This window comes from Delphinus delphis, chromosome 10 (assembly GCF_949987515.2).
Source record: "Delphinus delphis chromosome 10, mDelDel1.2, whole genome shotgun sequence".
Lineage (NCBI taxonomy): Eukaryota > Metazoa > Chordata > Mammalia > Artiodactyla > Delphinidae > Delphinus > Delphinus delphis.
In genome coordinates, this window is record NC_082692.2 from 39,272,720 (window position 1) to 39,296,857 (window position 24,138).

The 24,138-nt window shown below is 42.6% G+C and overlaps 1 protein-coding gene across 2 annotated transcripts in view; it reads left to right on the forward strand.

Moving 5' to 3' along the window:
* The window catches only part of TCP11 (t-complex 11), a 69,224-nt gene that overhangs the window by 2,103 nt on the left and 42,983 nt on the right, over positions 1 to 24,138 (forward strand). The window contains exons 2-4 of one of the 2 annotated variants that reach the window (XM_060021976.1): positions 7,311 to 7,448; positions 10,274 to 10,370; positions 15,196 to 15,316. In XM_060021976.1, the coding sequence (XP_059877959.1) occupies positions 7,325 to 7,448; positions 10,274 to 10,370; positions 15,196 to 15,316 (342 nt within the window). In that variant the 5' untranslated portion in view covers positions 7,311 to 7,324. Of the gene's footprint in view, positions 1 to 7,310; positions 7,449 to 10,273; positions 10,371 to 15,195; positions 15,317 to 24,138 lie in introns of those variants that run through there. The other variant, XM_060021977.1, reaches the window with a different exon arrangement.

The following is a 24,138-nucleotide window of genomic DNA, read 5'->3' on the forward strand; positions in this document are numbered from 1 at the left end:
GATACTTAAGTTCTCCTCATCTGTAAAGTGGGTGTAAAAGTACCATCTTTGTCGTGGGGTGGTTGTGAGAATGAGAGTCGCGTATCTGTGTGAAGGGCTCCCTGAGGGTCTGGCACGTCGTAAGCATGTATATGTGTTGTCTGGTATTATTACTATTTCATCTATCAACCATGACTCCTAACACCATTCTTGTTATCAGTTAGTCTCAATCCCTCTCCTTAAAAATTCCAGCTGCCTCTTTCCACCTGCCTGCTGAATATTTTCTCACAAAGATCCAACCAAAACTTCATTCTCAACCTGTCCTAAAAGAAATCTAAAATATACCCATCCACTCTCTCCTTCCCCCAAGTTTCCTCCTCCGCCTCTCTGCAGCCATTCTTTCCATTAATATCAGCACCTATGGGCAACAGCTGTTTCCTGTTTGAAGCATTCCAGATTATCAGAAAGCCTTGCTTCTCTTCCACTTCCCACAAATTCTCATAGTTGGGGAGCACTTCCACCCAGCTTAAGAGACATGAGGCCAGAGCTGTGAAGTGACTTGCCCAGGGTCACCAGCACATGGGCAGCAGAAGGAATTCAGGCCTCCTGTTTTTGAGGGGATTCCCCTTCCACCGCCCCATGGCTCACGGTTCTCTGTGCCGCGGAATCACTTTGCCCCAGTTGTCCTAAGGGCCCCTGGCAGGCTCACAGCCCCGGGCTTGGTGAGGCAAGGCTCTATGTAGTTCTTGAAACAATTAATCAGATTTCAAAAGCCAAGTCTCCTGTTATCCTGAGTTGTGCTCTGGGGAAGAGGGGTGGGCAGAGGTGAGGAGACTAGCTCCTTTGAGACTCTCCAAGCATCGTGAGCAAAGTAAAACCCAAACTGAAGGATGTGAGTCATTCTGAGTGTGCATCTGTTAGCCACAAATGGGTACAAGAGATATAGGTTCTGCAGGGGTTATGAGTGGTTTAGCCAGTGTTTTTCAATCTGAGAGATTCCATAGCATAGAATTTGAGGGTGCCCAAGGGAGCCCTCCATGGCTCTTCTTGCATTCCCACCTTTCTGAGCCCTGACAGGTCTCAGGTACTCACTCTGTAGCTAATGGGCACGGAACATGGGCCGCATGTGGGCTCCATGCAGGCTTCAGACACCAAAACAGCCGTCCAGCTCATCGTGTTCCTACTTCCTCAGACTATTGAAGTCAGAAAATTCTTGCCATTCCTGAGCTTGTAACACAGACTCAGACCCAGTGACCTCTTTTTGTTCCCGCAGGGGGCTGCAGCCCCTCTGCAAGTTTAAACCGTTCAAATGAGCTCCGGCTTCATCTCATAGACACTGTTGGAGGAACGGGGAGGGGGGAGGCAGCGCTGGGAAGAGTCCCCAAGGTGCAAAGAGAATGCCCACGGTTTCCCCATTCTCCCCCCACGCCATGGGAAGAAAAAAAGCCCCAAAGTAAAACTGGAGTTTAAAACTTTTCTCTGTTCATAGAGACAGAAACTAGAATAGAGGTTACCATGAGCTGAGGAAGGGGGTGTTGGAGGAGAGGAGGAGGAGTTATTGTTTAATGGGTATAGAGTTTTTGTTGGGGATGATGAAAGGTTTTGGGTATAGATAATGGTGAAGGTTACACAACATTGTGGATTTAATTTATTTGACGCCACTGAATTGTACCCTTAACAAATGGTTAAAATGATAAATATTATGCTATGTATTCTACCACAATAAAAAAAAAAGACAATAACTTTAAAAAAAAACCCTGTTCTCTGCATTTCTTTTGAAACTGACTTCAAATAGACTGGCCCTCAAATCTGCAGCTGAATTCTTTGTCGGGAGATCATTATACTTTGCTTTAGGCTGGTGGTTCTAAAGAATTATGGATGACGGGAATGATTGAAACTGATTTATTTCTCAAGTGTTTGAGATTCCTTCATCCTGGTCCAATAATGTCTATTCAGGAAAAGCTTGTCTTTACCCAAGTCAGAAAAATAAAAGAAAATGCACAGGCCACCATCTAAAGTGGGCCTGGTTTAAGAAAATCTCTTATGTGAAATCTCAGATTTGGAGAACAAATTGGTAGCTGATGATTTGCCTTACAAAAGACTGATTCACTTAACAAAGGAGTTTTACTCAAAGGTTCCTTTAAGAAGAGAGCCCCCTGGTGCATTTAATGATATTATTAGATTAAAAAAAAAAACCATCCCAAACGTTCAAGGACATTGCACTGTAAATATGTGAATGCATTGTATTGTGTTGTAAGAGTGGGAATAAAGAAGTAAGGGCTCTTTGACAAATGGACCATTTTGGCCCAAAGTAACACAAGGAGGAAGCAAGATGAGTGTTCTTGGCCTAAAATCCTGGCGGCTTTCTGGGAAGGCTTTGGGAGTTTGTGATTTATTTCAGACAGCTAAGCCCGAGGCCTGCGATGTGTCCATTTTGAGAACTTAGGGTCCAAGTTCTAACTCTGCTCACGCTGACCCCTGTCACCTGCCCTAATCACAAAGGCCCTCAGTCGTGAGCGCAACTCTGTCCTGCGATGGCAGAAAAATATATCTGTTGCCAGAAAGTGGATTCTCTCCGGTGATGAAGAATGATCCTTATTTATGTCTGCATAGGTACATTCTGGGGCCCATAAAGGTTTAATTGTCCCTCTAACTAGTTTTTTAAAAAAACCCACAAAGAGGCTGCCAGCTTTCCCCAGAGTTTAAAACCAACTGAATGCGGTTCTGTGGAAACTGCTTTAAGTGTGTAACTCGCGCTGTGTCCTGGGGCACAAGGCACGATTGTTTGGGGGAGTCGAAAGATGCAGCTCTTAGGAGGACTTTGAAAGTCAGTTTTTGTGGCTTTGGGCTGCTGCTGACCCTGGCTTGCTCTACAGAGGGAGAGAGAGAGAGGGCCTCCCTCTCCCTCAGCAGAAGCCTGCCTCTGCAAGTTACTCCCGGGGTGCCACTGCCCCCTGCTGCCACCTCCCAGTTCAGGGGGACCCCCTGTCACAGGACCCTAAACATCCTCCCTTTTCTCTCTGACGTTGCCTGTGCTGGTTTAAAAGACTTACAGGAAGCTAAGGAGAGAGGAGACACAGAAAGAGAGGAAACATGTCTGTGAGACAAAAGAGAAAGACAGACACTGATAACCAACACTGGGCCCAGAGAGACCCCTCAGCACCGCTGCCTCTCCTGTTTGTGCCTGTGTGTTCATTTGACAGTTATTGGCAGGGCACCTACTCTGTGAATAAAGCACACACAGTTCCTGCTCTCAGAGAGCTTCCAGTCTCCCGATGGAGTTACTCATCATGCACAAATGTGTAAGGACAAACTGCGGTGACTGCTAGGAAGAAAAAGGAATGGGTGCTGAGTGACGCTAACCAAGGGCCATGGAAGGTTCTGTGAGGGAGTTAGGCCTCGTAAGTTAGACCTGAAGAATGAGAGGGAGTCAGTGAGGTAACCGGAGGTTAGAGGAAGGGACAGTATGTGCAAAGACCCCGACGCAGAAAGGAGCAGGACTGGAGAAGGAGGCTGTCAGCACTGCTGCCAGCATCTTCTTTGTCTTCTCTTTAAGCCCCCTTCCCTGAAAAGATCTGTGATGGTTTCCCATCCATCACACTTCCCTGTGAGCTTTGAAGGGCCTCGTCCGGACTGCCCCCAGATTACCTTGACCCTTCTCACCCTCCTCCTGGGTTCTGCGAAGAAAACACATTTGTCAAAAGACTAAAGCAAATAGTTTTGACGTGTGGTTCTGTACCATAAGGGAGGTTATAATGAAGTCGATCCCAGTTTACACGACTCCAAATGGTTCCATTTAAATGTCCCACCCTGTATTTATGTGTCCCTACCACTTTAGTTGACTGTTTATCTTCCAGTATACTCTACTCTACTTGCAGTCCAGGCCTCTATTTAACATCATCTCTTACTATTTCCATTCCATGGTCTATCATTTACATTTTTCTTTAGGAAATGTAAATATTTATTTACAGTATTAGCTTTTACTCTTGCTTAGCTCTATATATTATGGAATAAACAGACTGTGATATGGGTTCTAGTCCTGAATTTTCTGTAAACTGGTGGTGACCTTAGCAGAGTCATTTAACCTCACTGAGCCTAAGATGCTTCTGTGTAAAATGAGGCATTTTTTGTTTTTGTTATTTTGTTTTAGCTAGCGGATCCATATTCAGGATTCCTCTTAATCCCTGTGCTTCTCTACTTCTTACAGACAGCCACCTAGGAGTGCTTCTCTGACATCCTTCTCTATATCCACCCCTCTTTCAGAATGTCTTTGCGGTAAGATCAACTTTCTGTATAATTTGCTCTTGTGGGGTGGTGTACAGGATAGTATTTAACAAATGAGGATAGATCGTACTATTGTGCTTGGGTTAAAGTGCACATATGTGGGGAAATGGTGGAGAAGTAGGAAAATTCTAGCTGCTGCCTAAAATTCCCTTAGACTGCTTCTCAACCTGGGGTATATGCACCCATAGGGGTACAGAGGTGTGCCAGCAAGTACAGGAAGCCCTTCCTCCTCGAACAAGAATTCTACTCAAAGATTTGAGGAGAGAAAATAGACTTCAGTGTTAAAACAAACATATGACATCTTAGTTTAAAAGGGGAACCCTGGGGTGGACAGCTTTGGGCACATTGTGATGTGAGCGGAAACGTGGCCTTTACCTCTGCCCTTGGGTTGTTTGAGAAATACTTGCCTTATGGGTCTTTTGAAATATGTGCACTTAAATAGGGTAAAGGTGTTGAGTTACTCAGGAGGGCCACTCCTGCCAAAGAATGGACATATGTGGAAAATCCATTTTCACCCATTAGGAGAGTTTAAAGAGGGGTCCTGAGGTTGGGGGGGCAGCCAGGCTGCACCAGAGACCCATTTCTAAAGACCAAATCGGTTACACAGTCTTGCTTAGGATTCTGGCTCACGGCTGGGTTTGAACTGATCCAAACATCTGGAAGGTCTCTCACCCTTTCTCTGACCTCCAGTAGCAATTCTTATTTGTACTCCATTCTGGGACTTACCATACCATTATATGTTAGTTATATTTTCTTTTTTATATAGCTTCTCAGCCAGAGTTAGGGAGGTGGTGTGAATTAATAAAAAGTATATGATCAAGAGTCAAGACCCTGCTTGCCGTGTGACTTTTGGAAACTCCCTGAAATCTCTCTGATCCCCAGCTTGCTCATCTATTAAATGGTCCAATATAACACCTGCCTTGCCTACTGAACAGGTAGGATTGCATGCAGAGCGTATACATTACATTTGTAATGTAAAAGCATTTTGTAGATCATTAAACAAAAATCAGTTATTATTAACTAAGACCCCAAAGGGAAGGAGAGTTTATCTCTCACATCATCTTTCTATTCTCCTCAACCTCTAACTTTTGCCTAGTTGGTTCTGAAAACTATTAAAGATAAGATCATGAAATGCTGTCCCCACGCTGACCCTGAGAAAAGTCCAGTTCTGTCTCTCCTACCCCCATCCTTTCCTCCTCTTCTGGCCTGTCTCCTCCCCTCTTCCACATGCTCCCACACTGCTATTTCTTCCTACTGCCCCTTCCAGAGAATTTGGGTAAGAAGAGGACGCTTAAAGGGGCTGTGTAATGTATATGAATGAACTACTCTCATAATTTCAGGCATCAGCAGGGCAAGTTTTATGGCAATGCCATTTTTGTGGGAAAACAAACTGGTGTCATTCTGGAGACTTTCTCCCAGAAATAAAAATGCCCAAACAGAATTCTGGAAAAAAAAATTTTTTTTAATAGAGAAATCAACAACCCAATCTAAATATATCCCTGTAATAATGAAGAATCATATTTTCATTTAACTCTTTGCTGCAGTCAGACAACTTCCTCCCACTTCTGGCTTTGGGGTGTAGGCCAGCCTGCTTCACAGTTGACATCCCTGAGGGAAACACTAGGAAAGGGTGATGGGGAGGAAGGGGCAAGTTTAGTGTGTATTGATTTGAGATACTCTGGCTAAACAGTAAATTTGCTAGGCCATTCCCCTCCTATCTGCCTGGGCCTCAGAGTGAAGTGGATTTTCTTAAGCAGAAATGTTCTTGGATCTCTTCATAATTTTCCCCTTCAAACTATAGGAGTTGTGCAAGAAAGATCCACATTCCACACTAACAAGGCAAGGGTTATAATGAGAACTTGGTTTCTTACAGGCAATACTTTCATCTTTTATTTATTTATTTTTAAAGTAAGCTTTTGTGGTAAGAAATCAAGTCAAAGTAATAAAGAAGGATGGGAGAATGTGGAACGGAAACTTCCTTTTCATTTTTTCCCCCAAAGTGCAGGGATTGGAGAGGAGGGGTCACTCCAGGTCCTCACATCACTCCAGGGGCAACAGAGCTGACCAGGAACCAAGAAAGGCTGGTGACCTGCGGCCTGGAGCGGCGGGATCAGCCCCCAAGCCACAGATGAGCCCATGGCCAGGAATTCAGTGGGAGGAGCCTACACTGCCTCCCAGTCCCCGCGCCTGCTCCAACAAGCACCTGGCACGGTTTCTCAGCTTCCACACCTGGAGAATGGGAGAAGGGCCCACCTCTCACAATGGGCCCAGGATGTGCTAAGGAAACAACCCGCCTGGGTGTGGTTCTCAAGTTTTATGAACAGGCTGAAGAGAAACAAAACATGGTGCTCCTTCCCTTCCTAAGTAGTTTCAGGTGATCTTTTTCGTGGGGGGCGGGAGATGTCAGGCAGGGAAAGGACCCGGGGACCAGTTAACCAAAGGCCTGTGGAGGCTTCGAGCCCTCGAGGACCGAGGCACTAGACGGCCGCTTCCACCAGAGAAGCCGGCGGCGGCCGGCACGTGCCCCTCCCCGTTGCCCCGGAGACGGGCGGCGGTTTACGTTCAAATCCCGGACTCTCCCACCATGGCACGGCGGCGGGGGTGCGCGCGGGTCGGCCCCGCACGGCCGTCGCCCCTCGCTGCCCAGCCGCGGTGGTACGGCCCCAGTCTAGAGGTGCGCCGGAGCCCGCCCGATTCCGCAGTGGTGGTTGGTCGCCGTGGAGGAGGTGGGGGGCTTGGAATTTCAGCGCCGTGGGCTCCCCCTGCTGCTGGAGCCCGGGTGGGCCTGGGGCGGGCGTTTCGGGCGAGCAGGCCGCCCCTCTGGCCTCAGTTTCCTGGTTGCGGAGCCAGCACTCACTTCTCTGTGATTCCCCAGCCCCGTTCCTCCAGTCTCCTCTGCCCATGTCGGTCCCCGAGAGACGGTGAAGCGGTCCACCCTCCTCTTAGTTTGTCCAGGTCGGGCGCGATTGGCCGGGCCCCAGACCCCTTCGGTAGTTGGAGAGCCCCCTTCCTCGCCGCCCACAGCGCCCCATTTCTCCCCTACCCAGATTCCATCAGCAAAATGACGGACGTGGAGGAAAACGTGCCCCTGAAGGACCCTGGCGATGCAGAGAGCGGGCCCTGTAAGCCCGAAACCTCAGGACCGACCCGGCAATACATGAGCAGCCCCAAGAACCACCCTTTCAGTAGGTCCAGCCCCGCCGGCCCCGGCCCTCGGGGTGCTTAGTGTGGGTCAGGTGGGAAGGAGCCCGCGGCGCCGCACTTCTCTATCCCCCTTTTTCCTCATCCCCCCCCCCCCCGCCCCCAATCTCTACTTTCAGGCCCCAGGCCCTCTGTTGACCAGAAGATCTTCAGAGTTTGTAGTCCTGGAGAAAGATGTGACCCAAGAGCGATTTCTTGAATCTGACAAGATGTGAGGTTGAGTCAGTCCAGAGCCAGCTTTGTATTCTTTTATTTTGAATTTGTAGGTGGAAAATGGCAGACACCTGGGGTAGATTTTAAAGAACGGAAATGGTCCCAGATGGGCATTGTGTTCTCTCGGTGCTTCGTTGACTGCATTAGTAATGCTGCTCTGGCCTCATACTCTTTAGCTCATACTATAAGAGATGTTCTTTTATAGTTCTTATTGGGGCACAAAGTATCTTCCACACTTTACGTCTGATCTCACTGGGACTCATCCAGCATTTCCCTTGTAATAATCACCAGGCAATTAAAGCAGTCATCAATCTGAAGGCCTGTCCACGTGCAACAACCTGCGTTAAATTCTTTAAATTCAATCGCATTTCTTTCTCTTGTAGCCACACGGGGTCGCTGCTGGTTAAGGAAAAGCAGCAAATGGGGTGCTTTGGAATCCTGATTTAGGCCATACAACTCCCTAACCTGAATAACCAAACTCCTCTTTTTTAATAATTTCGAAATTTTATATATCAGGTTGACTTGGTTAAGTTACCAAATTATCTTGACAATGTCTTTGTCCTTGGGATCTGGGTTTTAAAAATCTATTTTAGTTACTTTTTACCTCTAATTTCTCTTTGAACCCTCCCTGTTCCTGAATTTTACAGCTGTAGGAGTTGCATAGTGCTATGGTACTTTTGAGCGACAGAACAATCTTGTCAAAGCAGGCTATGAGCTTTGGTTTGTTGTAATTGGGAAGTGTTTCTGTGTATTTTCCTCAGTCCTTCAATAAGCTGCTACAAGCAGCTCAATCTCCCTTTGAAGATTTTCTCTTTGTTCTGATTTTGCATTACTGAATTAGCAGTACGTCTGTTTGCATATTTGACTGTGTTTTGCCATTTTGGCCAAAACTGAAGACTTCAGAGAGACTGTAAAAATAAAGGGAACTTCCCGTCCACCTAAGGTTCAGTTCACCTTTACATTTACCTAAACGGAAACTCTGCTGGTGGCTTTTTGGTAAATTTTACAATCACCTTTTACCCTTAACTTTTTATTTCGATATATTTAAAATCTGTTGAAAAGTAAAAAAAAACAACGAATGCCCACATTAACATTTGCCACACTGTTTTTTTCTCTTATTGTATTTTACGTATGTATTTTTTCTTTCTTGAAGTTATAGTCATGACTTTACCTCTAAATATTTCATGTCTCTTCTAAGAACAAAGGCATTCTCCTATGAAACCTCTTTTCTGCAATTTTTCCTTTTTACATTTTTAAACCTTTTTGCTTATGGAAAACTTAAACATATACAAAAGTAGAGAGATTGGAATAATGAACCCCCATTTACTCATCACCCAACTTCAACAATTATCAACTCATGGCCAATCTTAGTTCATTTATATCCCCTCCACATCTTGGAGCCAAATACTTTTTTGTGAACAGATTTTGAAGCTTCATTGAAAGAGAGTGAGAAAATATGATTTATTGTGTGCAGCTCTTTTATACCAAGTAATAATAACTACCATGTACACCAATTATGTAAGAATGCTATCAGGTAGGTCTGTACTAAGAACTTAGAATAGTGGTTCCCAAATGCCAGAGCTGGTTTGTGACAAAATTCTTAGCATACTGTGTGAAATGAAATAAAGATATTGTAATGAGTTTTTCCTAAAGCTAAATTGATTCAGTTTTCAGGACTAGTCTTTTTTCTGACTGTATTCCCTTTCCGCTTTTTGGGAGTTTAAACTATCCTTTTTCTTTTATGAAATGGTTTTGGTGGTGGTAGAGTGGATTTTTTTTTTTTCTTGGTTGCACCAGGTCTTAGTTGGGGCTTGTGGGCTCCTCAGTTGCAGCTCACCAGCTCCTCAGTTGTGGCATGCACACTTTTAGTTGTGACATACATGTGGGATCTAGTTCCCTGACGAGGGATTGAACCAGGGCCCCCTGCATTGGGAGCACAGAGTCTTAACCACTGCTCCACCAGGGAAGTACCTACAGTGGATTTTTTATTTGCTTATTTCATACTATCCATACCTGACAGAACAAAAAGTTGGCAAGCTGTCGTCAGTTGCTCAAAATCTTTTTGGATATTTACTAGTCTGTGAAATCCTAAATTCTGGAAACTACTTTAGAAGACCAAGTGAGATTGATGCCATTCAGTACCCTCTGTGTGGAGAATTTAACTTCCATCAGAGGCAGGAAGAGGAGAGTGGAATTGTAATATCCTTAGATAAACATTATTTTTGCAAATCACAAATTATTTCTCTGCCACTTCATTATTTTATTTCTTAAGAGAAAGGTTTTTAATCAGTTTCACTTTGTTTTTTTATAAGATAGCTTCTTTGTCCTCCCTTACCCCATGCTGGGCCACTGAGAGGCTCTGTCATGGGGCCTAGAGTTCAGAAAACTGACTGGAATGGTCGAATGAGTGTGTATAAAGTCACTGTGATGAATCTCAATTTGGAGCCTACTCAGTGGAGTGAATCTCTGAATAAAATAGAAATTCAGACTTCTTTGAGTTCACTGGTGTCCCCCATAAGTTCTTTTTTTTCAGTTGAGGTATAAGTGACATAGAACATTAGTTTCAGGTGTACCTCATATGTTCTTTCTGTCACAGGTCTGATAGATACAGTTAATGATGTTTCCAAGCTGAGCAAGGAGATTGGGATGAATCATGATTTCCACATGGAAGAGAAGGTTTTGCCTCCAAGCAGGTACAGGCTCTTCTAATTTTCCCATTTTATTCATCCTGGTATAGGCATTTAGCACTAATGGATTCTGACCAGACTCAAAGCATTTTTATTTAATAACACAATCAGTGCTTGAATCTAAGCCTAGAGGTCTCAGCAACTGAAACAGAAGAGTAATAAATTATAATTATTAGTATCAGAGGGTCAAGAAGCAAATGTTATTTAACCAGTGAATAAACCCAAGCAATTTTTGGGATGTTCACTTTGGGACCCCCACTTAATAATAAAATAGTTAGGGTGGATTTCAGATCTTCTCTGACAGATGGGGAGGAATTAGCGTGTAGTAGCTACCTATTGCTGCATGACAAATTACCCCAAAACTCATCAGCTAAAACAGTGTTCATTATCTCCCAGTTTCTGTGGGTCAGGGATTACGGACGTGGCTTCCTCACCCAGGGTGAGGAAGCGAGAGAGTAAGTGAGTGAGAGATGGTGCCCAAGACAGAAGCCACGGTCTTTTTGTTACCTAACCTCAGGAGTGACGGCGTGGCCTCTGCTACATTCTGTTTGCTAGAAAGGAACCCATAAATCCAGGCCACACTCCAGGGTACAGGATTACACCAGGGTGTGAATACCAGAGATCTAGATCTTTGGGGTCATTTTATTGGTATTGGTTGCCTACCACATGGCTCCTGTCTTATCAGTTACTCTCTATGTGATCACAGATTTAAACAGGCACAGATAAAAAGATCAATTTTCTCATTGTGGTGTTTTCAACTGCCCCCTCAACTCCTCACCCGCACCCCCATTCCCCACTTCATAAATCAGCTTAATTTGTGAATCAAGGTCAGAACCCTGTTGATGAGGAATGCTCCCCCACCCCCATCAAGACTTATTTTTCATTCTTCTTAGTTATATTGACATTGCAATAAATAAGAACCATTCCGTGAGTATGACTTGCTGGTTTATTGGCAGTTAAGAGGGTAAATTCATTGTCAGATTTTACATTTTAAAACAGTTCTGATTTCCCACCAACAGACAGATATGTGATGGCAGCTTGTGATAAGTCAATTTCCTTGAATGTTTTTGTCATTTGTCAGCTTCAGGGACTCTGTTACTAAAGTGCTGTTCTCTGCCACAAGTTGCTGCCCTGGTCTTCCTGGTCTGATCTGCTCTTGCCAGCAGATGTCCATGTCAAGCACAGCTTCTCTGGGAACAGGTTTTCACCAAAACCCAGATCCTCTAGCATCTCTCTCACTGCTTAGATGTTTCTGTTGCTGGCAGGAGAGGAGGAAAAAAGAGTAGAGGAAATGAGAGAGGGAGAAATGAAGCAGGGGAAACAGTACTATTCAGAGCTGGGTTTTCAAGTAAGGTAATACAAAATTTATATCAGGAAAAAGGTTGAAATCGAGTTTGAGGTCACTCCTTATTGGCAGTTGGCTTTACTTTGGGCTCATAGGATGAAGTTAATTACAATTGTAGGTTCCTAAGGGAAATCCCATGTTTGGGCATTCATTCATCAGGCATTTGCTGAGTTCTTATTATGTGGCAGGAAAAATGTTGAGTTCTGGGGATAGAGGTAGCTACAGCTATAAATAAATAAGACACTGTCTTTGCTGTCAAGAAGCTTTTGTAAGAGAGACAGATGAATAACAGAAAGTGACTGATAAGTTCACTCAGAGCTGTGTGAATAGAGTTCAGTGAAAGTTCTCAGCTGCCTAAAGATCAGAGAAGGTTTGCCTATGGAGGAAGATTTAGCCTATGATGACTTGAGTCTTAGAGGTGGTCTGGGTGGGAAGGAATGCTCCTGGCAGAGGAATCACGTTGGAGGCACAATGGTGTGAACTGAACAAGTATCTTGATGTGATTGAGCACAGGGTATTATGAGGTAGGAGGAGATAAATTTGAAAGGGAGGTAGAGCAATATCAGGAAGGGTCATGTGAGCCGTTTATACTGCTGGTGATGGGAAGCACCAAAGGACTTTGAGCATGACCTCATGATCGGAGTTGCATCTTAGAAAAATCATTGATTTTAGAATGAATTGGTGGGGAACAGATTAAAAAGGGACAAGACTGAAGACAGAGGGACCAGTTAATGGCCTAATGTAGTAGTCCAGGTAAGAGATGATGGTAGGAGGGGATGGATTCCAGAGACATTTAAAAAGCAAAATTTATGGAACTTGGAAGATGAATTGGACAAATAGGGTGAGGGGAAAAGCTTTAAGAACAATTACAGTACACAGCAGACTATTAGATTATAGTTGGTTACCTCTGCTGATTGAGATTGGTATGTTGGGAGAGGAATTCTGATATTTGTTTTATTCATCTTTGTATTGCTTTTGTTTGTTTTACAAGGAGCATGCATTACTAAGGGGGGATGTTTAATGCCAGAAAACCAATCACTATTTGGCAATGACTAGGTACAGCCTCAGAATTTTCAAATGATTCTTTTTCTTCTTATTAGTCTAACTCTATAGGTCAGAGAAATCATTTAAATAAAGGTCAGAGGAAAATTAATTCCTTTTAAAATATTAATAGACAGTTTTTTAGCATAGTTTAGTTTTATAGAAAAATGATGGAAAATAGAGTTCTTACATGCCCCCTTTTCTCCTGCACACAGTTTCCTCTATTATTTGTATTTTATATTAATGTGGTATATTTGTTACAATTGATGATCCAGTATTAATTCATTATTATTAACTCAAGTTTACACTGGTGTTCACTTTTCGTGTTGTATATTCTGTGGGTTTTGAAAAATGTATAATGACATGTATTCACCATTTCTGTATCACACAGAGTAATTTCACTGCCCTAAAAATCCCCTGTGTTCGACCTATTGGTTCTTCCCTCCCTCACTCTGAAACCCTTGGCAACCACTGATCTTTTTACAGTCTCCATAGGTTTTTCTGAATTTCTTATAGTTGGAATCACATAGTATGTAGCCTTTTCAGATTGGATTCTTTCCATTAGCAATACGCATTTAAGGTTCCTCCATGTCTTTTGGGGGCTGGATAGTGCATTTCTTTTTAGTGTTGACCTCTTGGTTGCTTCCAAGTTTTGGCATTTATGAATAAAGCTGCTATAAATGTCCATGTGCAGGTTTTTGTGTGGACATAAGCTTTCAACTCATTTGAGTAAATACCAGGGAGCACTATTGTTGGATTGTATGGAAAGAGTATGTTTAATTTTGTTAGAAACTGTGGAACCATCTTCCAGAGTGACAGGTCTTAACACTTTGCATTCCTACCAGCAATGAATGAGAGTTCCTGTTGCTCCCCGTCCTTGTCAGCATTTGGTATTGTCAGTGTTTTGGATTTTGGCTATTCTAATAGGTGTGTAGTGGTATCTCATTGTTACTTTAATTTACAATTCCCTAATGAGATGTGAGGTTGAGCATCTTTTCATATGCTTATATGCCATCTGTATATATATCAATACTTTGGTGAGGTGTTAGTTCAGACCTTTCCCTGTTTTAAAATTGGGTTGTTTTATTGTTGAATTTTAAGAGTTCTTTGTATATTTTGGATACTAGTTCTTTATCAGATATGTGCTTTGCGAAGATTGGAGCTTGCCTTTTCATTCTCTTGTCTCTCACAGAGCAGTTCTTAATTTTAATGAAGCCCAACTTACCAATTTTTTCTTTCATGGATCTTTCTTTTGGTGTTGTATCTAAAAGGTCGTTGCCAAACCCAAGGTCACCTAGATTTATCCTGTTATCTTCTAGAAGTTTTAGAGTTTTATGTTTTACATTTAGGTCTATGATCTATTTGTGGAAGGTGTAAGATCTGTATCTAGATTCATTTTTTTGCATGTGGATGTCCAGTTGTTCCAGTACCATTTGTTGAAAAGACTATCCTTTCTAATTGAATTACCTTTGCTTCTGGTTTTTGTTTGTTTGTTTGTTTGTTTTTAACGTTTTAAAAAATTATTTATTTATTTATTTTTGGCTGCATTGTGTCTTCGTTGCTGTGCGTTGGCTTTCTCTAGTTGGCTATTGGGGGCTACTCTTTGTTGTGGTGCGTGGGCTTCTCAGTGCGGTGGCTTCTCTTCTTGTGGAGCATGGGCTCTAGGCGCGTGGGCTTCAGTAGTTGCAGTACGCGGGCTCAGTAGTTGTAGCTCACAGGCTTTAGAGCACAGGCTCAGTAGTTGTGGCGCATGGGCTTAGTTGCTCTGCAGCATCTTCCTGGACTAGGGATCAAACCTATGTCCGCTGCATTGGCAGGCAGATTCTTACCTATTGTGCCACCAGGGAAGTCCCTTTTTTTTTTTTTTTTTTTTTGAGTGGGGGGGAAAAAGGCGGATATTTCTGGCTTCCATGACTGGCTACATGGTAGTGCCATTGAAATTGGGAATACAGGAGGAACAGGTTTGGAAGGGGAAGATAGTGAATTCAATTTTAGACCTGCTGATTTGGAAGTATCTATAGATATTCAGGTGTTATCAAAGAAGGAAAATCCTTTCCTAGATTTTAGGTCTATAAGAAAGTGAAAGATCATTTATTTCATTGCTATATGTGTACATAAAGGGAAACTAAGTCACATCTTTTCTAAGCTAAATGCAAAATCAGTGCTAAAGTTCAGCCTGATCTCTATTCAGGGTTCTTCCTACTGCAGAGGGTGGGCTGTGCTGGAACCACAAGGAGCCCTTCTGAGAGGTTGTGCTGGTGCCCTGACATCCAAGTTTAACCCCAGCTTATTCAGCTCTGCTACTGTCCAAACATAGTTCCTGGCCTTTCCCTGTCTGTATAATGGTCTTTTATCATATCAAACACTGTTTGGGGCTTAGGAGATAATGACCTTTTGGCAGTTTTTGAGTAGAGAAAGTAATTTGTTCATTTAACCTTCTTACAGTCTGGAAGGCAGGGTCAAGGAGACAATGCACAATGCCTTTTGGGATCATCTGGAAGAGCAATTATTAGCTACTCCTCCAGACTTCAGCTGTGCTCTTGAACTCCTAAAAGAAATTAAAGAGGTGAGTGACGAACCTTTCATTTGTAGATGTAAAGTTCCTAGACAGCCCCCGCTCACTGGAATGTCAGTGGCTAGCAAATCCTAACTGAACATGGTCCATGAATCAGTCAGAGTCTAATCAATAGACAGAAATCACACAGTAATTTCAACAAAGAAGTTTTAATATAAAAATTAGTATAACAGGGAATTGGAGAAATGAAGGCTTTGGGCTAGTAAGAAGCAAAGAAAACTCTACTGGAATATCAGACATAAGGAGAATCCTTTCTCATCCCCAGGGGATGGGGAAAACCCAAGGACCCAGTTCCTCATTTGAGGGCATGTCTGTGCCAGGGGAGGTTGCTGGCCTGTGTGTGCTGCTGACCGCTGTGTACTGCAGGAGCTGGCCCTGGAGAAGCAGCCATTTTCCCTACAGAGTCCAGCACTAGAGAAGCCTCTCAGCTGTAGGAGCCAGCTGCCTGCAGAGCCACGTGTACTGTAGGAACCTGCCATGTGAGCATTCCAGAACCAGGAAGAAAAGCTCTTGCCTTTTGCAATGTCTTTCTAGTATGTGGTGGATACACCCTAATGTGACCCCCAGTGATCCATGCCCTTGTATAATCCTCTCTCCCTGAGTGTGGATGAGATCTATAACTTGCTTTTAATCAATAGAATATGGCAAAGGTGATGGGATATTACTCCCAGGATTACATTTCATTATGTAAGACTTTATCTTAGCAGGCTGGAGAGAGAGACTTTCCAGCTGGCCTTGAAAAAGCAAACAGGTAGGGACTTCCCTGGAGGCGCAGTGGTTAAGAATCTGCCTGCCAATACAGGGGACACAAGTTCGAGCCCTGGTCTGGGAAGATCCCACATGCCGCGGAGCCACTAAGCCCATGTGCCACAACTGCTGAGCCTGCACTCTAGAGCCTGCAAGCCACAACTACTGAAGCCTGCATGCCTAGAGCCTGTACTCTGCAACAAGAGAAGCCACTGCAATGAGAAGCCTGCGCACCACAATGAAGAGTAGCCCCTGCTCGCCACAACTAGAGAAAGCCCACGTGCAGCAATGAAGACCCAACACAGCCAAAAATAAATAAGTTTAAAAAAATTGTTTAAAAAAAAAGAAAAAGCAAACAGGTATGTTGTGAACTGCATATGGAGAGGGCCACATGGCAAGGAAATGCAGGTGGCCTCTAGGACCTGAGGGCAGCATCCAACAAACAGCCAGTAAGAAGCTGGGGCCTTCAAGTATACAGCTGTAAGGAAGTGAATTCTGTCAACAATTTGAATGAGCTTGGAAACATTCTTCCCCAGTCAGGTTTCCAAATGAGAACACAGCCCAGCCAACACCTTGGTTGCAACCTTGTGAGATCCTGAACAGAGGATCTGGTTAAACTTTCTGGACTCTTGACCCACAGAAACTGTGAGATGACAAACGTATATACTGTTTTAAGTCTCAAAGTTTATGGTTAACTTATGATAACAGAAAACCAATTAATAACCATCTCACATGCACCCCAGTGTTCATAGCAGCACTATTTACAGTAGCCAAGACATGAAAGCAACCTAAATGTCCATGGACAGATGAATAGATAAAGAAGATGGGGTCTATATACATAGTAGAATATTGCTCAGCCGTAAAAAAGAATGAAATAATGCCATTTGCAGCAACATGCATGGACCTAGAGATTATATCATACTGTCATACTAAGTGAAGTAAGTCAGACAGAGAAAGACAAATATCAGGTGATCTCATTTATATGTGTAATCTAAAGTATGATACAAATGAACTTATTTGCCAAACAGACTCACAGAGAAAACGAACTTATGATTACCAAAGGGGAAAGGGTGAGGGCAGGGATAAATTAGGAGTTTGGGATTAGCAGATATAAAAACTACTGTGTGTAAAATAGATAAACAACAGGTCCTACTGTATAGCAGAGAGAACTGTATTCAATATCCTGTAATAAACCATAATGAAGAAGAATATGAAAAACAATTTCATTATATGTATCTGTATAGATATAATCTGGATCACTTTGCTGTATACCAGAAACTAACACAACATTGTAAATCAACTATACCCTCCCCCCTCAAAAACAGTGCCATCTACAGAGGAAGCTTAAAATTGTGCCATCTGGTAAAGGAAAAATATTTAAAGGACTTACTCCATTTTCTCAGAGAAGAAAAGGATGGATTTGGAGAGGATTTGAGAGGCAGTAAATTGATAAATGTTGCATTCCATTCCTTTGGCTACTCAGCTTCCATATGTACCCTTCTATAAACACTCAAATTTCTGAAAACAATTCTATTTTTACCTAATAAGACATAGCTATCCAGGAAATTCCCTGGCCATCCAGTAGTTAGGACTCCATGCTTTCACTGCCGTGGACCCAGGTTCAGTTCCTGGTCAGGGAACTAAGATCCCACAAGCCGTGCAGCGTGGCCGAAAAAAGAAAAAGAAAAGACAAAAGGCATAGCTAGGGCTATGGTGGCGCAGTGGTTAAGAGTTCGCCTGCCGATGCAGGGGACACGGGTTTGTGCCCCGGTCCAGGAAGATCCCACATGCTGCGGAGCAGCTGGGCCCATGAGCCATGGCCGCTGAGCCTGCGCGTCCGGAGCCTGTGCTCTGCAACGGGAGAGGCCACAACAGTGAGAGACCCGCGTACTGCAAAAAAAAAAAAAAAAAAAAAAGGCATAACTATATGTCTTACAAGTTCTTATCCTTTTCCCCAAATGAGGAAACTCACATTCCCAATAGTTATAACTGTTGCTGTCTATGATATACCTCATATTTGGTCATAGTCTCACTGAATATTCTATTACCTACAGGCTAAACTGTAAAATTTAACTTCCAACAACCTGTCTATAAAATAATAATGGAGGTTCCTTAAAAAACTAAAAATAGAGCTATCATATGATTCTGCAATCCCACTCCTGGGCATATATCCAGAGAAAACCATAATTCAAAAGATACGTGCACCCCAAATGTTCACTGCAGCACTATTTACAATAGCCAGGACCTGGAAGCAACCTTAATGTCCATAGACAGATGACTGGATAAAGAAGATATGGTACACATATACAATAGAATATTACTCGGCCATAAATAAAGAATGAAATAATGCCATTTGCGGCAACGTATACACACTACTATATATAAAACAGATAATCATCAAGGACCTACTGTATAGCACAGAGAACTCTACTCAATTATTCTGTAATAACCTAAATGGGAAAGGAATCTGAAAAAGATATATGTATAACTGAATCACTTTGCTGTACACCTGAAACTGACAAAACGTGTAAATCAACTATACTCCAATATAAAATAAAAATTAAAAAAAAAATAATGGGAAGGAGAGAGAAGAAAATTGTTAGCATATACAAATAAAACCATGCTTATAACAAGCAAAGAGAAAATGTATGGTCTTCGTTTCTGTAATTGGTCCTGAGGCTGTAGTTGGTATCTATGGCTTCATTTTACTAGTCATTCCATATTTCCCTTGTCCTTAGCTGCTGGGGTTCTTTATCTGATGGAGTGACTCAAACCTTCATTGCCAAAGAGTCTGAGTCCTTGGGCGTTTTGCTTTTTTGTTTGTATGTTGTGTTTTTCCCTTGACCTATATTATTGGGTATGGAAGTATCAAAAGGTACCTTAGAATCTTCTGGGTTCCAGACACAGTCCTTCTTGTTCCCATTGTGTAGCAGCAACCCAGTTTCTCCTTAGTACTCAGGATCAATTACTCTAGTCCATAGAGGAACTCCTTTTTTACCTTGTTGGTTCAGTGGTATAGGGAGCCCAAAATGACCAGGGGGGTAGTCTCATCTTCTAATTCATTGGAACCAATGTAAGCATTCCTCCCAAATCAGCAGAGCCCAAAGTTGGCAGGAGGGGAAATAAAAATTCTGCAAGTAGGTTATTAGATATAATGGTGAGAGGAACCAGTCCTACTTCCACCCCTTGATTCCTGGGACCATGTATTCTGGCTTTAGGGAATAGCACTGCATAATGGTTTTGATTCAAAGTATGTATTGCATCTTATAAGACAGAACCTCTTCCTTTCAGGATATTATCTCTCAACTAATGCTGTAACTGAGTCTTCAATAAGCCATTCCACTTTTCAGTTAAGACCAGTCGACTCTCCGTGAGGGGTATGTGGGTATGAACCCGTTGCTGTACTTTCTTGGCTGTAAAATGAGTTCCTTGATTAGATGCAATGCTGTGGGGCATACCAGGACCCAGGACAGAGGATAAGGCATTCTGTGAAATTTTGTGAGTATATGGATGTTGGTGCTAACAGAAGTAGTGCAGACAGGGAAGACAGCTCCATATTCAGAATGCGTCTATTCCATTGAGGGTGAATCTCTGCCCCCTCCACGAAGGAAGAGATCCAAAGAAATCATCCGCTACAAGGTGCCTGGCTGATCCTCCCTGGGGAATGGTGCCACATTACCAACTTAGTTGTTTGTGCTTTTTAGGATTTTTTTATTATGATAAACAAAATTTTTACCGTTTTAATAATGTTAAGTGTTACGATTCAGTGGCATTAAGTACATTCACAATGTTGTGCAGTCATCACCACTATCCATTTCCAGTACGTTTCATCTTCCCAAACAGAAACTCTACCCATTAAACAGTAACTCTTCAGACCCCTTTTCCACCCGTGCCTGGTAACCTCTATATTACCTTCTGTCTCTAGGAATTTGACTACTCTAGATTCCTCATATAAGTGGAATCATACAACATTTGTCCTTTTACATATGGCAAATTTTACTTAGCATGTTTTCAAGGTTCATCCACATTGCAGTGTGGCAGAACTTCATCCCTTTTTATGGCTGAAAATATTCCATTGTATGGATATACCACATTTTGTTTATCTATTCATTTGTTGTTTTGCTTTGGTTTTGGCCACATCACGTCTTAGTTGCAGTGTGCAGCATCTTCAGTTGCAGCATGTGGGATTTTTTTTTTTTTCACATCTTTATTGGAGTATAAATGCTTTACAAGGTTGTGTTAGTTTCTGCTGTATAACAAAGTGAATCAGCTATATGTATACATATATCCCCATACCCCCTTCCTCTTGAGGCTCCCTCCCACTCTCCCTATCCCATCCCTCTAGGTTGTCACAGAGCATCAAGTTGATCTCCTTGTGCTATGCAGCAGCTTCCCACTAGCCATCCATTTTACATTTGGTAGTATATATATGTCAGTGCTACTGTCTCACTTAATCCCAGCTTCCCCTTCCCCCCCATGCCCTCAAATCCATTCTCTACGTCTGTGTCTTTATTCCTGCCCCGCCACTAGGTTCATCAGTGCTGCTTTTTTTAAAATTCCATATGTATGTGTTAGCATACGGTATTTGTTTTTCTCTTTCTGACTTATTTCACTCTGTATGACAGACTCTAAGTCCATCCACCTCACTACAAATAACTCAGTTTCGTTCCTTTTTATGGCTGAGTAATATTCCATTGTATATATATGCCACATCTTCTTTATCCATTCATCTGTTGATGGACATTTAGGTTGTTTCGATGTCCTGGCTATTGTAAATAGAGCTGCAGTGTACATTGTGGTGCATATATCTTTTTGAATTATGGTTTTCTCAGTGTATATGCCCAGTAGTGGGATTGCTGGGTCATATGGTAGCTCTATTTTTAGTTTTACAAGGAACCTCCATACTGTTCTCCGTAGTGGCTGTATCAATTTACATTCCCACCAACAGTGCAGGAGGGTTCCCTTTTCTCCACACCCTCTGCAGCATTTATTGTTTCTAGATTTTTTTTTGATCCACTTTCCTTTTATTTATTTTTTGAATTTTATTTTATTTATTTTTTATACAGTAGGTTCTTATTAGTTATCCATTTTATACATATTAGTGTATATATGTCAATCCCAATCGCCCAATTCATCATACCACCACTGCTCCCCACCGCTTTCCCCCCTTGGTGTCCATACGTTTGTTCTCTATATCTGTGTCTCTATTTCTGCCCTGCAAACCGGTTCATCTGTACCATTTTTCCAGTTTCCACATATATGCGTTAATATACGATATTTGTTTTTCTCTTTCTGACTTACTTCACTCTGTATGACAGTCTCTAGATCCATCCACGTCTCTACAAATGACCCAATTTCTTCCTTTTTATGGCTGAGTAATATTCCATTATATATATGTTCCACATCTTCTTTTTTTTTATATAAATTTATTTATTTATTTACTTATTTTTGCCTGCATTGGGTCTTCGTTGCTGCATGCAGGTTTTCTCTAGTTGTGGCAAGCGGGGGCCACTCCTTGCTGCAGTGCGCAGGCCTCTCACTGTGGTGGCCTCTCTTGTTGCAGAGCATGGGCTCTAGGTGCGCGGGCTTCAGCAGTTGTGGCTCACGGGCTCCAGAGTGCAGGATCAATAGTTGTGGCACACGGGCTTAGCTGCTCCACGGCATGTGGGATCTTCCCAGAGCAGGGCTCAAACCCATGTCCCCTGCATTGGCAGGCGGATTCTTAATCACTCTTAGGGCTAAACTCTAAAGCTATTTGACTTAAAGCTGGAAGCTGGTCCATCAAAGGATGTTAGAAGTACAAAACACAGGTCCTCTCTACACAGCTTCGGATTCAGCAATTAGCTTGAAAAGACTGATGGTCTTGGAGGGTCTCCTGGGGAGGTGGGGTTGGCTGTGGCTCATGCTGGGGCCATAAAAGCTGGTGGCAGATATACTGGGGATTATTCATCTGCCACCACATCTTCTTTATCCATTCATCTGTCAGTGGGCATTTAGGTTGCTTCCATGACCTGGCTATTGTAAATAGTGCTGCAATGAACATTGGGGTGCATGTGTCTTTTTGAATTATGGTTTTCTCAGGGGTCATATGGTAGTTCTATTACAGTTTTTCAAGGAACCTCCATACTGTTCTCTACAGTGGCTCTATGAATTTACATTCCCACCAACAGGGTAGGAGGGTTCCCTTTTCTCCACACTCTCTCCAGCATTTATTGTTTGTAGATATTTTGATGATGGCCATTCTGACTGGTGTGAGGTGATACCTCATTGTGGTTTTGATTTGCATTTCTCTAATGATTAATGATGTTGAGCATTTTTTCATGCATTTGTTGGCCATCTGTATGTCTTCTTTGGAGAAATGTCTATTTAGGTCTTCTGCCCATTTTTGAATTGGGTTGTTTGTTTTTGTGGTATTGAGCTGCATGGGCTGCTTGTATATTTTGGAGATTAATCCTTATCAGTTGCTTCGTTTGCAAATATTTTCTCCCATTCTGAGGGCTGTCCTCTTGTCTTGTTTATGGTTTCCTTTGCTGTGCAAAAGCTTTTAAGTTTCATTAGGTCCCATTTGTTTATTTTTGTTTTCATTTCCCTTTCTCTGGGAGGTGGGTCAAAAAGGATCTTGCTGTGATTTATGTCATAGAGGGTTCTGCCTATATTTTCATCTAAGAGTTTTATAGTGTCCGGCCTTACATTTAGGTCTTTAATCCATTTTGAGTTTATTTTTGTGTTTGGTGTTAGGGTGCGTTCTAATTTCATTCTTTTGCATGTATCTATCAATTTTTCCCAGCACCACTTACTGAAGAGGCTGTTTTTCCTCCATTGTATATTCTTGCCTCCTTTGTCAAAGATGAGGTGATCATATGTGCATGGGTTTATCTCTGGGCTTTCTATTCTCTTTGGGATCTTTTTTTAGTTGTGACATGTGGACTCTTAGTTGCAGCATGTGGGATCTAGTTTCCTGACCAGGGATTGAACCCAGGCCCCCTGCATTGGGAGCACGGAGCCTTAGCCACTGGACCACCAGGGAAGTCCCCATTCATCTGTTGATGGACATTTGTGTTTTCACATTTTTGCTATTGGGAGTAGTGCTGCTATGAACATTTGTGTACAAGTCTTTGTTTGAACATCTCTTTTCCAGTCTTTGGAATATATACCCTGGAGTGGAATTGCTGAGTCATGTGATAATTCTATATTTAATTTATTGAGAAATCACTAAACTGTTTTCCACAGTGACTTACCATTTTACATTCCCACCAGAAATGTATGAGTATTCCAATTTCTCCACATTTTCACTTATTTTTCAACATTTATTTTCCTTTTTTAAAAAAAATATAGATCTTCCCATGGCACAGCCTGCATGAAGTGGAATCTTAATGTGGTTTTGATTTGCATTTCCCTAGTGGCTAATGGTGTTGAGCATCTTCATGTGCTTGATGCCCTCTTCTGCGTCATCTTTGGAGAAATATTTACTCAAGTCCTTTGCCCATTTTAAAATTGAGCTGTCTTTTTGTTGTTGAGTTGTAAGAGTTCCTTAAACATTCTGGATAGTTTACCCTTGTCTGATAAATGATTTGCAGATGTTGTCTTCCATTCTGTGGGTAGTTTTTTCACTTTCTTGATAATGTACCTTGATGCACAAAAGTTTTAATTTTAATGAAGCGCCATTTATCCAGTCTATGGTTGCTTCTGCTTTTGGTGTCATATCTTATGAAATCCAAGATTATGAAGATTTACTCCTATTTTCTTCTGAGAATTTCAGAATTTTAGCTCTTATGTTTAGGTCTTCCACCCATTTTGAGTTAATTTTTTATCTGGTGTAGGTAAGGTTCAACTTCATCCTTCTTCTTCTTTTTTTTTTTTTTTTGTGGTACGCAGGCCTCTCACTGTTGTGGCCTCTCCTGTTGCAGAGCACAGGCTCCGGATGCGCAGGCTCAGCAGCCATGGCTCACGGGCCCAGCCGCTCCGCGGCATGTGGGATCCTCCTGGACCAGGGCATGAACCCGTGTCCCCTGCATCGGCAGGTGGACTCTCAACCACTGCGCCACCAGGGAAGCCCCAACTTCATT